The sequence below is a fragment of the Notolepis coatsorum genome, assembly GCF_963971535.1.
Source record: "Notolepis coatsorum genome assembly, chromosome: 16".
NCBI lineage: Eukaryota > Metazoa > Chordata > Actinopteri > Aulopiformes > Paralepididae > Notolepis > Notolepis coatsorum.
Window position 1 is genome coordinate 84,836,021 of NC_140180.1, and position 15,180 is coordinate 84,851,200.

Consider the following 15,180-nt stretch of genomic DNA (forward strand, 5'->3'; position numbering starts at 1 on the left):
AAACCAAACCGCGTGTGTCTCTTGGGGAGAGACTTCGAGGACATTCCGGTTGAAAGTATTTGCAGGGAGAGGTCGTTGGACAGGTCATGGGATGTGGCATGGTTTCATTCTGACCGGGCCAACGGCTGGAGAACTAGAGAACTAACTGTTTGACTACTGAACCCTGCATGGACTCTGGTGCATCGTGTTATCATTATTATTATTATTAATACTGTATGTCTCGCCTGTCATTGTGGTATTATTATTATCAATATGGTATACATATGTCTCACCTATCGTGTTATTATTATTATCGATAGAGTAAACATATGTCTCATCTGCTGGCTGACCAAACCCTCACCATTATTTATTATTATTTTTACTCAGTTTATCTTGTTCTTGTTTCTATCTGATATATTTATTTTCTATATTTATATTTATTTATAAATATTCTAGTAACCTGTTAAGCTGTAGCCCTATTTTCAGAAATTTCGTCTAAAGGTACATGCCTAAGTAAATGGAGATTGCTCCACTTCTACAAGGTCAATTTGCATGTTCTTGGTATCTAGGAACATCTAGGGACTTGGGGGTATGTATTCCCAGTGTCAGACATATTGTGTCTGTTACTAGGCTTGAGTAAATTGTAATGAAAAAAAGGAGAATATAAATTATGATATTTTTTTGCATCTGTGCCGGTGAATAACACTATGTTACAATTGTGAGCAAACCGAGCTTGCTCACTGAGCTCATTCACCACCTTATTGAGATCAAGTGTAAAAATAATCTAAGCAAATGAATAAAGGGAAGATGATTAAACAGAAGGATTTGTAGATACAGTAATAAATGATCATCGATTTTAATTATAAATTCATATTTGACCTTGACCTTATTATGGCCAATACATATATGGATAGGGAAAAGGCTCCTATTTCCAATGGCAGGGTTAAATCTGGATTTAGTCATTTCCTCACGGTTTTACGATAAAAGAGATATAATTAGCATTTTTCAGATAAATTCTTATTTTCGGTAAATCTTACAAAACATCGGTACAAATTAAAATATACACTTTGACTGCTGTTTTGATAGGGTTATGGTCTTTATTTTTTATAAAACATTACCTCTTAACACTTTCCGTGCCAGCCATGCGGTGCCTAGGAACCCTGTTGCGTGCCACCGCTATATTCAATGACAGAGCTCTCATATTTGCGAACGCATAAACTATATCTTAAATTATGGCTATGTGTCTAATATGGCCGTCGCTTATCAATGACTTGTTTGCAGTAAACATTGTCGAAACGGATTGTTTTTTAATCGGTTCATTTCCATTTTATACCATTTTGAAAAACGCTAGTTTTTTGAAAGTTTCCGAAAAAAAATTAGATTCTGTGATAAACGCCCTTTACTGGAATACACTGGAATACACAAAACCCGTTTTTTTTCTGCCTATTTATGAATCATTTTCAAATAAACGCTAGATTATCGATAGTATATGTATATTTATGCACGCTATAGAAGCGGGCTGAAAAATCGATTATCTTATTTCCTGATCGCACACACACACACACACACACACATACACACATATGGCACACGCTGATATATAGGTGAAAATAGCTCTGATTATCCCAAGACTGGTAAAATAGATTCCTTACCTCAGATCAGATGTTCTCCAAAAAGATTATTCCAATTCCTGATCGCCATTCCAAATATCGATTGTGTTTATTGATCCAACGCTGGGTACTGGAAACACATATTCTCCGCTGTTCTGATGGTGGGCGATGACTTCAGTAGGCTCGGATTATATGCCTGACAAGTAAAATGTGGAAGCAGGACTTTTTTTTCTCCATGCGTTTCATTCAATCCAATCCAATGGGGTGCAGTACCATCCGGAGAGACGATAGGGGGCGGTATTTTCCCTGTTCGAGCTCAGACAGATCCCCACTGGTAACGTGAGGCTAGATTGATGAAAAATGAATGGAAATCGATAATAAAAAAAATATCGATTAAAAACGAGATCTCTCGTCGGCTGGCACTCAACGGTTGGCATGAACTAACGAGAAATCTCGTCGTTGGCACTGAAAGTGTTAACACATTCCCCGCCAAAAACGAGTTTACTCGTTATTGGTCGCCAATCGAATAACGCCAATAACGAGTTTACTAGTTTTTGGGATCGTTATATCGTTTATTTGCTATATCTATTCATAATTCATAGCTGCAGCCTCTGGTATAGTCTTCAGACCCTGTCTGAGCTGGCAGACGGTCAACACCGCCCTCTACTGCCAGGCGGAGCTATTGCATCTCATTGAAAATGGGCTTGTGTCTTTTAGGAGGCGATCTGAGCCGGACAGGCAGGGTTTAAATATTCAGGCGAGCCACTTCTATACAACGATGGCATCAGTAACTCTGCCCGCCCGCCCATCATTGTGACACGGTCGGTAGTGTGGTGCGGACCTCCACAAGCATTATTTGGAATTGCGATAAGATATTTGGATTATCTCTTTTGCATTACATCAGATACAAGGTAAGAACATCATATCGTTGATCTGACATTTATTTCTACCCCGAGCACAGCTATCTGTGTGTAAGTGTATGTGCTTATTACTGTTGACTGCGGTGGGGGTGGGGGGGAGCTCCCCGCTACGACGGTCATTTCATGTATGGACGAGGAGACATAATAGTGATAATCTAGCGTTGATTTCAGGATGATTAGATAATCAGCCGAAAAATTACAACGTGATGACTGGATTACAGTAAAATGCATTTTTCTCGCCTTTTCCTGGAATTACTGAAAAACACCCAAACCATACTCTATTCAAAACGGTATAAAACGGAAATGTACCGATTCAATCTGTCTCTGCAATGTTGACTAGAAGCAGCTCACTGAGACCCGACGGCGTTATTAGACCCATAGATATAATATAAGATATATTTTAAGCACTCGCAAATGTCACAGTCTAAAACTATATCCATTGAATAAAGACCTGGCAATGAATGGGGTATCAGCGCCCCCTGCTGTGGCGGTCAATGTGTTAACATCCAAGGGCCCACATGTGGGCCCTCATGAGGATGATTTGCGATGCACCACTTTGCTGACGTCTAGCGGCTCGGGTGTGCATTTCTTTTAATACAATATATAGATGGAATTATAGCCCTATTTGTTGCCTGTCAATTGCCCTTTCAGGTGACAAAATCCGTTCAGCGGTTCTCGAGTTACATGCCGATATGTGAGGCATGCGCCAAAGTACACATTACCACCCCCGACCTCCGGGGGCTCTAGCTCCGTCAATCATTTGGCGATCTCGAAAGATTTTGGATAGGGTTGTAGCCAATGAGTGTGGCTTTCGAATGATAACCCATGATATGATAATTGGGGATCTAATACGGTCTCTATTGATTGATTTATGATAAAGAAAAGCAGAGTCCCCCAATTGGGGGACCTACAGGCTTAACAGGTTTTTACCATCATTACTATTACGGTGCCTGTACCTCCCCATTCTGCTATGACACCTGAATTTCCCCAAGAGGATTAATAAAGATGTCTTGTCATGTCTTGTCTTATGTTGCTTACTGAGTGACTCCCCATTGTTCAAACAGGCATGTATTCAGGTCTGGCTTAACTAGTCTTGTTTGTTTAAGTTACTATATAGCTGAAGGCGGTCGGGTGGCGTAGCAGAGATTGCGCTCGTCACCAATGCAAGAGGCTGCGGTCTCGACTCCCGGAGTCTGCATTGCCTGCGGCTTGCACCGGTCGTCATACTAACTCGTTTGGCTGAGTTAGGGGGAGGGAAGTCGTGGGTGGTAATCTGGCGTTGTGGACAGCGACACCTACAGGTCAGGTCTGGGCGCCTGCTCAGCGAAAGGCAGGAAATGGTGAAGGCAGCATGACCTCCCACGCGTTATGCTTCACCAATGAGAGTCCTCGCTGCCAGGTGAAAAAATAGCCACTGGCTGTCTCCACATGTGTCGGAGGAAGCATGTGGTGGACTTCAGGGTTCCCTTGTACCGACCAGTAGGAGGAACATGCGCACAACAACCAGGTAGGGGAGGGGGGGAATTGGCATAACGACTAAATTGGGATGGGGAGAAAAATAGAAAATCAGGCGGAGAAAAAGGATTAAAAAAAGAAAAAAAATTACTATATAGCTATACTGTCCTATACAATACCAAATGCAATACCAAGAGGGGCTGCTTTGCCTAGAGGTCGCTGTTTGACGGCATTACAGATTCTACCTGAATGAATGAATGAATGAATGAAAACTTTATTTAACAGATTGCAGAATGGGTACAATACAGTACGGCTCAATACACACAATTGTTAACACTTTCAGTGCCCAGCAGGGGGCGCACATTTAGTGCTTGAATGCCCACCATCCACTTCAATGTTAGCATTAATATCGCCTAATCTATGTTTTTTTTTTTTTTTCTTTTTATCTTTTTCCCCCTCCTTTTTCCTCCGATTTTCTCCCATCCCAATGTTAGTCGTTATGCCAATTCCCAATCCCCTTCCTGGTCGCTGCGCACTTACCCCCCACAGTCGGTCTGGGAGAGTGGAGGCTACCACGTGCTTCCTCCGACACACGTCCAGCCAATCAACCGCTTCTTTTCACCTGGCAGCGCGGATTCTCACTGAGAGGGCGTAGCGTGTGGAAGGATCACACTATCCCACTTAGATCCTATCCGCGCTTAGCAGGCGCCCCGACCGAACTGTAGGAGTCGCTGTTTACAACGAGCCGGACCCACCCCGCCAGCTTCTCCCACCCTCTAATACTGCCAATTGTATTAGTGTGATCGGCCAGCCAAGCTGGTGACAACCCCGGAGCTGTGAGCTGGACTCGAACAGGCGAATCCAGCCGCTCCGGGGTCGGTGACGAACGCAATCTCCGTTACGCCACCTGACCGCCCGCCTAATCTATGTTTTAAATTATGGCTATGTGTCTAATCTGCCCGTCGCTTATCAATGACTCATTTCCAGTCAACATTGTCGAAGCGGATTGTTTTTTTATCGGTTCATTTCCGTTTTATAGCATTTTGAAAAGCCCTCGTTTTCACGGGGGAAAAAAGATTCCATGATAATCGCCCTGTACTGTAATATTCTAGAACGTTGTCATTTTTCGGCCTATTTATGAATAGTTTTCAAATAAACGCTAGATTATCGATAGTATATGTGTACGTGTGCACGCTGGTGCCGCGCACTGAAAATCGATTCTCTCAGTTCCTGATCGCTCAGTCAAACAGCCATATCACATTATAGGGGAAAAGCTTATATCTCCGTGAAAACAGGTCTGATTATCCTAAGACTGGTCAAATAGATTCCTTACCTGAGATCAGGTATCCAAATGGATTATTCCAATTCCTGATCGCCATTCCAAAAATCAATCCTTTTATTGATCCCACGCGTATACTGTAAAACACATATTACACGCTGTGCTGAGGGTCCAGAATGAATCTGATCGGCTCCGGTTACATGCATGAGAAATAAAATGTGGATTCCGGAGTTTTTTTTTCTCATCCATTTTCATTGAGTCCAATCCAAAATGGTGCATTACCATCTGGGAGACGATAGGGGCGCTTTTTTCACATCTGAGCGCCTGGCGGGGCAGGTTTACCAACGGTAGACTCGGTTGATGAAATATGAATTCAGATCGCTAATAAAAAAAATAAAGCGAGAATTATCGTGATGGGCATTCAACCCACGGGCTGATAACCCGAGATATCTCGTGATGGGCATTCAAAGTGTTAAGGGGATGCAGACCAGAGAAAGACGTTTGTCTTGTTTACATCAGGGTCCCCCATTTTCAATTCATAGTGACATTTATGACATACATAACATACATGACATCATGACATTTATGGCATAGGGACATACATGACATACAGGTATATAGTTTTAAAGGAACGCCGTCTTCTCCAGAGAGAGACAAGAAGATGGGTTTCCGTTAGAAAAAATTGTTGCCGGTCTCCGTGACCTGCAAGATTTCAATCTACCGGACAAATGAGATTAATTCCGGTCATAGTTTATTGAGCTTTAAAACAATTGATAGGCAGGCTATATAAAGAATGTCACCCTCAAGGCATGTAGATTTATAATATTATTACTTAAAACTAGGCTACTTTTGCATATACAGTCATTAATATATTCCAAATAAAATAAGTCCCTCGATACTCCGTGCTGCTGCTGACTTGAAATAAAATAGACCGCGTATGTGGGCAGTCGGTCCGACACTAAACAGCAGTCTGTTATAATCACATTTTTATGAGCTAACGAATTCCGTTATATTGGACATTTGTATTAATTATATCAAGCGAAGAACTGAGAAAGCAGAGAGACGGCAACATTATCGTGGTTTGCGTGACGACTCTCTCCACCTCGCAACGACTTATTTGCAAAGAGTATGGCGCTGCAGAGCAGCTGATTCAGCTGTTATTGGCTCTTTTCTGGGAACCGCACAGCAGCGCCCCCCACCCAACATTGGCTGAAAATGGCTGAATTGGAGTACTGCTGGAATACTGCATTGTGCTGCTGCTGCTCCGGCTCTGCAGCTTCACAAAAGTTCGCACACCCAGCACTAAGCTCTCGCTGACAACGTCGTTGTCATTATTAGAAGCAACGAGGAAACAAATGTAATGATCGTTTCGTTCATCGCATAGGCTATTTAATTTTAGCCTATTTTAATACAATTAAAATAATCAAATTGTGCTTAGACTCAGGGAATTATTTTCACCGGACATTAAGACCGGAGAGATTAAATATGTCGGACTTCAACAGATTTTGCCGGTCAAATACCGGTAATTACCGGCTAACGGAAACGTAGATACCAGTTTTCTCTCTGTGCGTTCAGTAGAAAGCTATCTGGCTGCATGTTAGCCTAGCTTAGCACACTGAATGGAAGCGGACATGGCCGGTTAGCCTTCGGGAGAGGTGTTAGTTGGACAATGCCTAGGCTAACCGGCCATGTCCGCTTCCATTCATTGTGCTAAGCTAGGCTAACGTGCAGCCAGATAGCTTTCTACTGAACGCACAGAGAGAAAACTGGTATCTATCTTCTCGTCTCTCTCTGAAGAAGACGATAAGCTAATTTCCCAAAATGTTGGCGTGTTCTTTTAAGTTCTCTGGACAATATGGGGGGAAAAACATCACTATATATTCAGAAGGACTCTTTTATGTTTCTGATCAAAACACAGATGTATACTACCGGTATTTAATGATCAATATATTGTCTTCTATACATTGTGTTTGTCTCCCTGTCCCTCCATCTATCCGTCTGCAGCACCACTGTAGGAACTGTGGGGACATATACTGCGGCCACTGCTCCGGTAACGAGCTGGCGTTGCCCTCCTACCCCCGGCCTGTACGTGTCTGTGACGTCTGCCACTCTCTACTACTGCAGAGGAGCTCCTCTACAGTCTCTTGACAGAACACACCACGACGGTCACCCAGACACACACATTGTAAACACTCACAACATGCACCTACAGGCCCCCCACGCTCTGATCACAGCTCCTCAGTCAGCTACTCAGTAAGCTACTCTGTTAGCTACTACGTTAGCTACTCAGTTAGCCACTCAGTCAGCTACTACGTTAGTTACTCCGTTAGTTACTCTGTTAGCTACTACGTTAGCTACTCAGTCAGCTACTACGTTAGTTACTCCGTTAGTTACTCTGTTAGCTACTACGTTAGCTACTACGTTAGCTACTACGTTAGCTACTCAGTTAGCCACTCAGTAAGCTACTCTGTTAGCTACTACGTTAGTTACTCTGTTAGCTACTACGTTAGCTACTCAGTTAGCCACGCAGTCAGCTACTCTGTTTGTTACTCCGTTAGCTACTCCGTTAGCTACTCATTCTCTAAAACATAGTCATCAAATCGTAGCAGAAAAGGTTTGGTGTTCTGTTTTCCATTTTACCTGAAATTCAGGAACATTGAGTTATGTGTACAATTATGAATATGGATGGAGGAGAGGGTTCACATTTTCATGATTCTAACTACTAATGGGATGAACTAATAATGTAATATAGTTTCTTACGATTATCTATGGAATGACGTATCTTTGCCTAAAAGCTGGTAGCAGCCCAGGCTCTTCACGCGATCAGTGTTTGTAATTATGTGGAGTACGTTTAAAATAAGAAACTGTCCACTTGTCTCTCTCTTAAGACATTTTGATTCAGTTTAGAATGTGATTAGGTTATTCGCTGTTTTTTAGTTTTTTTAGAGATGGAAAAACAATGAACTTTTTTTCCAATTTCCCCCAATCATTTTTTATTGGGCTAAAACATCAGTTCAAGTGAATAAAATGCCATGGATACCAAGCTAAAGAAAGTTAGGGGATTACGCACATGTCAGTTTATGTTGCTGGTTCATTTGTACACTTGTCAGTTTATGTTTCTGGTTCATTTGTACACTTGTCAGTTTATGTTGCTGGTTAATTTCTACACTTTGGGGCTTTTGTCCCGCTATTCAAGAAACATACTTGCTATGACTGTAGAATGTTCTTAACACAAATCAAGAAACTAAGATGTCTATTTTAGAATGTATAACTATGAGATTTTGTGGATTGTGACCAGTGCTATAAAGCCATTTTCGTATGTCATTGGGCATGTTTTGACCAACATATTTTCTATCTAGATATTTGATAAAGAGATAATGAATTTAATAAACTTTTTTTTCTGCTCAATTCAACAAGAAGACTACTTTGTTTATTCACTTTGTGTAGAAATACATAGAACAGTGATTGGAGCAGCAGAAACCTTCAGTCCTGTAAATGGACTTCAGTTATAGCGCTTTTATCCAAAATGCTTTACAACTTATGCCTCACATTCACCCACACACCGACAGCGGAGGCAACCATGCAATGTGCCAGTTAGGGGTTAAGTGTCTTGCTCAAGGACACTTACTGTAGACGCGCTGCCGGAAGAAGCCGGAATCTAACCGTGAACCTTCTGATTACCAGAAGACCACTCTAACTCCTGAGCCACTGTCTGGACTGATTGAGTCTCAAGGCTGTTTTTGGTTCCAGGTAAAATATTTTCTTATAGTCGTCGTTTTTCCTTGAGTCGAGTGGGGAATCCACTCACCACCGCAAGAGACACTGGTATCGAATCCGGCTGTCAGCGGTGCCTCCGGCTTGGCCGGCCGTCATACTGACACAATTGGCGGTGTCAGCGGGAGGGAAGCCGGTGGGTGGTAATCTGGTCGTTGTAAACAGCGACTCCTACAGGTCGGTCAGGGCGCCTGCACAGCGAGGGAGGGAAATGGTGAAGGTAGTGTGACCTCCCACGCGTTACACTTCACCAATGAGAGTCCGCGCTGTCAGGTGAAAAGAGGCTGCTGGCTGTCTCCTGTGTATCGGAAGAAGCATGTGATAGACTTCAGGGCTCCCTAGACCGACCAGTGGGGGGCACATGTGCGCAACGACCAGGAAGGGGAGGGGGGAATTGGCATAACGACTAAATTGGGATGGGAGGAACATACAGAAAACAGGAGGAGAAAAAGTGGATAAAAAAAAATATATATCCCCGTGGGATTCACATTTGCAATGCTCCGTTATTAAAATAACCACATAGTGTGTGTCGCAACTCGCGCGCCGTATAGCTATGATGTGCATTATTTAGGACAAAGTAAATCCATAGGCTGAATATGATTTATTATCAGCATTTTAGGTCTATTATTTTACATTTCAAAAGCCCCCTCTAGAAAAACGCACAAAAACATAATTCCGAATGGTATAATGGGATCTGTGAGGAAGGGAGCTGGCATTTTTTTGCGAGGGCCTGGCCAGTTTATCCAGCTAACTGAACTAAACCCTGGCTGGAGCAGGTTCAAACTTTTTGATCTGTTGCCATAGAAACGTGCTTTGGGGAACCGAAAGGTCTGACTTATGTCAAGTTATCCTGAAAATTATCCGGCTAACTCAGTTAGCCAGGTACGAGGAACAGGGCCATGATCTTATGTTTATGTTTATTTAGGTTCCCCATTAGCTTTTGCACTTGACAAAAGCTATTCTTCCTGGGGTCCAGCACTCACAACAATACAACAATATGCAATACATTACATCATTATCATCATCAATTACATCATTATCAACATCAACAATCTCATCCTCAGTTAGTATAAAGTATTAAAATCAAATAATTAAAATCAAATAAATAGTGCTTCCTGAGCAGCACTCATTATTTTTTGTATAATGCTCAGCAGAGGAACACCAAGTGATACTGCTGTTATCTATCTCTGACAGTCTCTCTCTCTCTCTCTCTCTCTCTCTCTCTCTCTCTCTCTCTCTCTCTCTCTCTCTCTCTCTCTCTCTCTCTCTCTCTCTCTCTCTCTCTCTCTCCTTCTCCTTCTTCTCCTCCTCCTCCTCCTCCTCCTTATTGTTAGATATTTGTTTGTTCTATTTGGATACCAGACGAGGAAACCCTGGTCAGTCATGTAGGCTCAACAGACACCGCTCACTACAGAAGGATTAGGAACAATTAGCACACTAGCATTGATTGATTGATTGAAAACTTTATTAACAGATTGCAGAATGGGTACAATACAGTACAGCTCAATACAAAACAACTGCTAAGAGGATGCAGACCAGAAAAATACTTTCGTCTTGTTTACATCGGGGTCCCCCATTTTCAATTCATCAGGACATTTATGACATACAAGACATACAGATATACAGAAATGTGTAGGGGTAAGGTGGGTTTTATGAGTAAGGCCAAGCAGTAGTCTGACCAGTTTGTTTTGTGATGTTTGTAGCCTTGTTTTTAGGGCCTTTGAGGTGCTTTGGTACCATGAGGTGCAAGCATAGTCATAGTACCCTTGAATGAGTGCTCCTGTTAGAGTCTTCAAGGTATTCTTGTTAGGAAAATAAAAAACATTTGTTAAAAAAAAAAAAAAAAAAAGGGTATTCTTGTTTACCAGAGAGGAGATCCGGTACAAGAATCTTGTTTGTTGGTTGACTTTTTTTTATTACATTGGTTGCCATTTTGTCACAGGAAATATTTGAAACCATAGCCTCCATGGCAGAGGCAATAGAACAATCATCGCAATCAATATGTTATTGTTAAATTAGGTTTCAATGTTTTCATATGTAAAAAAATAAATAAACTCAGTTTGTGTCTATAAAGGGGTGGTGATTAGATTAGATTAATATATATATTGTCTTGTCATCATACAGCACAAGTACAGTACAATGAAAATAAGTTCGACATCCAACCAGAGTGCAAATGTAACAGTAAAGTGCAATAGTAATATACAGTGTACAACAGGTTAAAATGGAATATATATATAAATGAGTACTGAGTAAATATGTTGATCTGGTGTATGTACAGTGTTACAATATTATGTACAGTGATACAGGTATAAATACACTATGGTAGTACGCCATACTGGCCAGTGGTATAAATATTAAGAGTAGGTATGGGATAAATACAAATATAGTATAGTATATATAGGAATGTAAACAGGAATATATTCAGACAAATGTGGATACATATTATATACAGTATTACTGTGCATGGCTATCATACAGAGTTATAAGGGTAGACTATAGGATGAGGTAGGTAGTTATGATTACAGTGAAGTCAGTATAGGTATACATTGAATTAGCAATGCATGTCATATTCCCAAGTACAGTAGTGGAGCCTCTGGCAGCAGGTATGATGCAGGGTGTGACCCTGAACCAATCCATTACAAGAAGACCATTTATCCTAAATTGACCAGGGCTAGTAACAGATGTGAATAGGAAATGTTGCTTTAATTTGTCATTCCTTTTTACAGCAAGATGGATGAGAGGCCTAACCACCTTTAATTTAATAACTGCCTTTTCTGAGATCTTACAAAAGAAAACACTAGGGCTACACTTGACTAAAGAAATTATTAAGACGGCTAATAGACATAGTACTTTGTAAACTAATCGATTGGTTGATTAGACAAACCTGTAAAAAGTTTGCCATATTTAATCGTGTAGTGCTACTGCTTACTAGAGATGAAAATAACTCTTTCAGCTAAAAATCATTAAACGATTGACTAACTACAGTATGTCTCGGTTGACCAAGTCCAGAATGACTTGACTAATGACTAATGAATTAATTAACTAAGGGCAGCTGTGGTATCCAGTATACCTCAAATAAAGTGAAACCAAATGGTTTAGGTAATCAGTCACACCTAGGGACTAAACTAAGATAACTGAATGAGATGGTTTGACACAAAATGATTTAACTCTCTCTCCTATAAAGACCAGCCAGGTTGTGGTTGTTATAGAACTGTATATGTTATCTATTAAGACCAGACAGGTTGTGGTTGTTATAGAACTGTATGTTTTATCTATAGATCAGACAGGTTGTGGTCCACACCTATATATATTACTTCTGGAGTGTAGAGGTTTTGATAATAATCCTTAAAACATAATGCTATTTTTGATTTCCCCCTCTTATATGTGGAGTTGTTATCCATGATAGTGGCTATTGCAGTTTTTTCTTTCTGTTTCTTTAGTTTAAATGCTAATATTTTCAGTGCTTTTGGGCTGTTGTCATAATACGTTTGCATGAGATTCTTTTCAATGTCATGTATTTCTATAGTTTCCAATGCTTTTTTAGCTACGTTCAATTGTATCTGTACTTCTTTGTTCCTCCCTTTCTCATGTTCTTCTTGTAGTTTTTTTACTTTGTTTTCCAGTACCATCTTTTCTCTATCTCTTTGCTTCTTTTTCCAGGATGAATGTCGTCGCCAAATAGGGAGTTGTTTAACCTCCAAACAGTTTCCCCTCGTTCAATCTTCAAGTTTAATTCCATTATGATTGGTGCATGGTCTGCTATAGTTATAGGTCATATTTCACATTTTGTGACCTTTGAAATCTCATTTTTAAATAAGCGCAAGGTGCTCGCCACCAATGCAGGAGACGCTGGGTTCGAGCCCAGCTCTCCGCATTGCTATCAGCGTGGCTGGTCGTTCATACTAACACAATTGGCAGTGTTAGGGGTGGGAAAGCTGATGGGTGGGGATCGGACGTTGTGGACAGCGACTCCTACAGGTCGGTTGGTGCGCCTGCGCAGCAGAATCAGGAAGCAACGGGGGCGGCGTGTCCCTCCCACGCAGACCCCCGCCGCTAAGAGATCGCGCTGTGCAGGTGAAAAGATGCGACGGCTGCTTCCTCGAGTACCGGAGGGGACACGTGATGTAAGGCTTCATCCGCATTGCAGCCGGCTTGTGGGAGGCATGGCCTAACAGCGTTCGAGACAGGGGAGGGTAGAATTGGACGATACGAAATTGGGATGGGAGAAAAATAGAAAATGGGAGAAAAAAGTAGATCAAAAAACAAAATCTAATTTTTAAACATAAAGAAGTAATCTAGTCTTGAATAGACCTTATTTGCATTGGAATAAAAGGTGAAGGCCTTGCCTTGGGGGTGCAGACAACGCCAAACATCCAAAAGTCCCAACTCTATTTGGGTTTTTCTTAATAACACTGCTGCTTGTTCTGATTGATGTTTTATTCTACTTTGGGTGTCTACCTTCTGATTCATCACCAGGTTGAGGTCTCCCCCCATTATGAGTGTTCCCTTCACCTCTGTCATTATCAAGGATACAATTATTTTCATTAGATCTGCTCCTTTTCCAGGCGGATTGTAGACATTAAAAGTTATTTGTTGTTCTTCTATTTCCCCAGTTACCAACACATATCTTCCTTCCTTATCGCGGATACATTTTTCTTTATTAAAAGTGAGGTTATTTTTTATGAGGATTGCCACTCCTCTTTTTGCTGATGTGTGAGAGGAGAAGAATACTTGGGCTGAGGCTAATTTCTCCAACTTTGCATGTTCCACTTTGGTCAAGTGTGTTTCCTGAAGGAAGATTATTTCTCCTCCTTCCTTCTTAAGTTTTTTGCAGTATCCTCTTCCTTTTTATTGGGTTATTTAGGCCATTTGTATCAAGAGAGATTAATTTAAGTTTCCCCATTGCACTGTTTTTGAGGCCCTTTTCTCCCTTTATATGTATTCAAAACCTTTAACCAAAGAAAAACATAAATAACTGAAACTTTGTGTACAAGAACACAAACATAAAACACAAACATAACACCCAACAGTGAACTTCCAATTTCTGCAACCTCTAAACGGTTACAGGAGATATTCCACATTATTACGGTTATGTGGAAAGAGGGGTTATCATTAACCCCTGCCACCAGATGGTGAGTGTGGCTATGGTTATGGGACAAAAGGCTGCCCATATCTGTATGGTAGACATCACTAACATTCTTGAGCAAACAGGGCTCCTGTCTTATTCACAATTATGTCCATTTAAGTACAATAGATAGACCGTATGAAAGCCAACAATAACAACTCACCTGGATATGGAGAACGGGCCAAACAGGGTAAAGTAAAAAATGGATAGAGTAAAGTAAAGTAAAGAAAAGAGAATATGTTGTACTATATCAAGTAAGTTTTTATCTTTATTTCTATATATATATATACATATAAAAAACTTGAACCCCAGAAAGTAAACAAATGGTTAGAAATAGGGATGTTCGATATTGGCTTTTTTACCAATACCGATATTGTCCAACTCTTAATTTCCGATACCGATATCAACTGATACCGATATATGCAGGGTCCCCCCCCGCCAAAGACGGAATAATTTCAGGTAATTAACATTACATATCTCTTGTCGTGGAATTAACACAACATTATGCATACGTTTGACAATAAATCAAATCAGAATTTGTTCTTACTTGCTTGACTGGGTAAATAAAGGTTAAATAAATATTTAAAAAAAAAAATTTAAAAGGATTTTTTTTAACAGATACCGATAATTTTTTATATCACATTTGAATGCCAATATCGTTAGGCCGATAATATCGGATATCCCTAGTTAGAAACTGTAGAGGACATATATAGTATGGAAAAGGTAACCTACAAAATCAATAAGAATGAAAATATGCTGGGAAAAAGATGGGGTCTCTTTAAACTATGGAAAGGTATTGGATGACAGACAGATGAGTCTTTGAGAAGAGGATCCAAGTAACAATGAAACAGTAATAGAAAACTAGGGTAGCAGTAGTAGTAGGCAGAGTTATCCTTGATCTACTACTCAATTGTTGGGGAACACCCCTACACCTACAATGAAAATTCAAGCCTTTTTACTTATTTATTTTTTTACTTAATTTTTTCTTCTTCTATTATTTCATTTTTTATTTATTTATTATTATTATTATTTGTATGT

The 15,180-nt window shown here is 40.6% G+C and overlaps 1 protein-coding gene across 1 annotated transcript in view; it reads left to right on the plus strand.

The window, feature by feature from the left end:
• Nucleotides 1–8,645, plus strand: part of rufy1 (RUN and FYVE domain containing 1) — a gene marked incomplete at its 5' end in the record, with an annotated part of 40,897 nt that extends 32,252 nt beyond the window's left edge. Inside the window, one exon of the mRNA XM_084332108.1 lies at nucleotides 7,248–8,645. Within this exon, the coding sequence (XP_084188234.1) occupies nucleotides 7,248–7,391 (144 nt within the window). The 3' untranslated portion in view covers nucleotides 7,392–8,645. The remainder of the gene's footprint in view (nucleotides 1–7,247) is intronic.
• Between the last annotated feature and the right edge of the window lie 6,535 nt (nucleotides 8,646–15,180).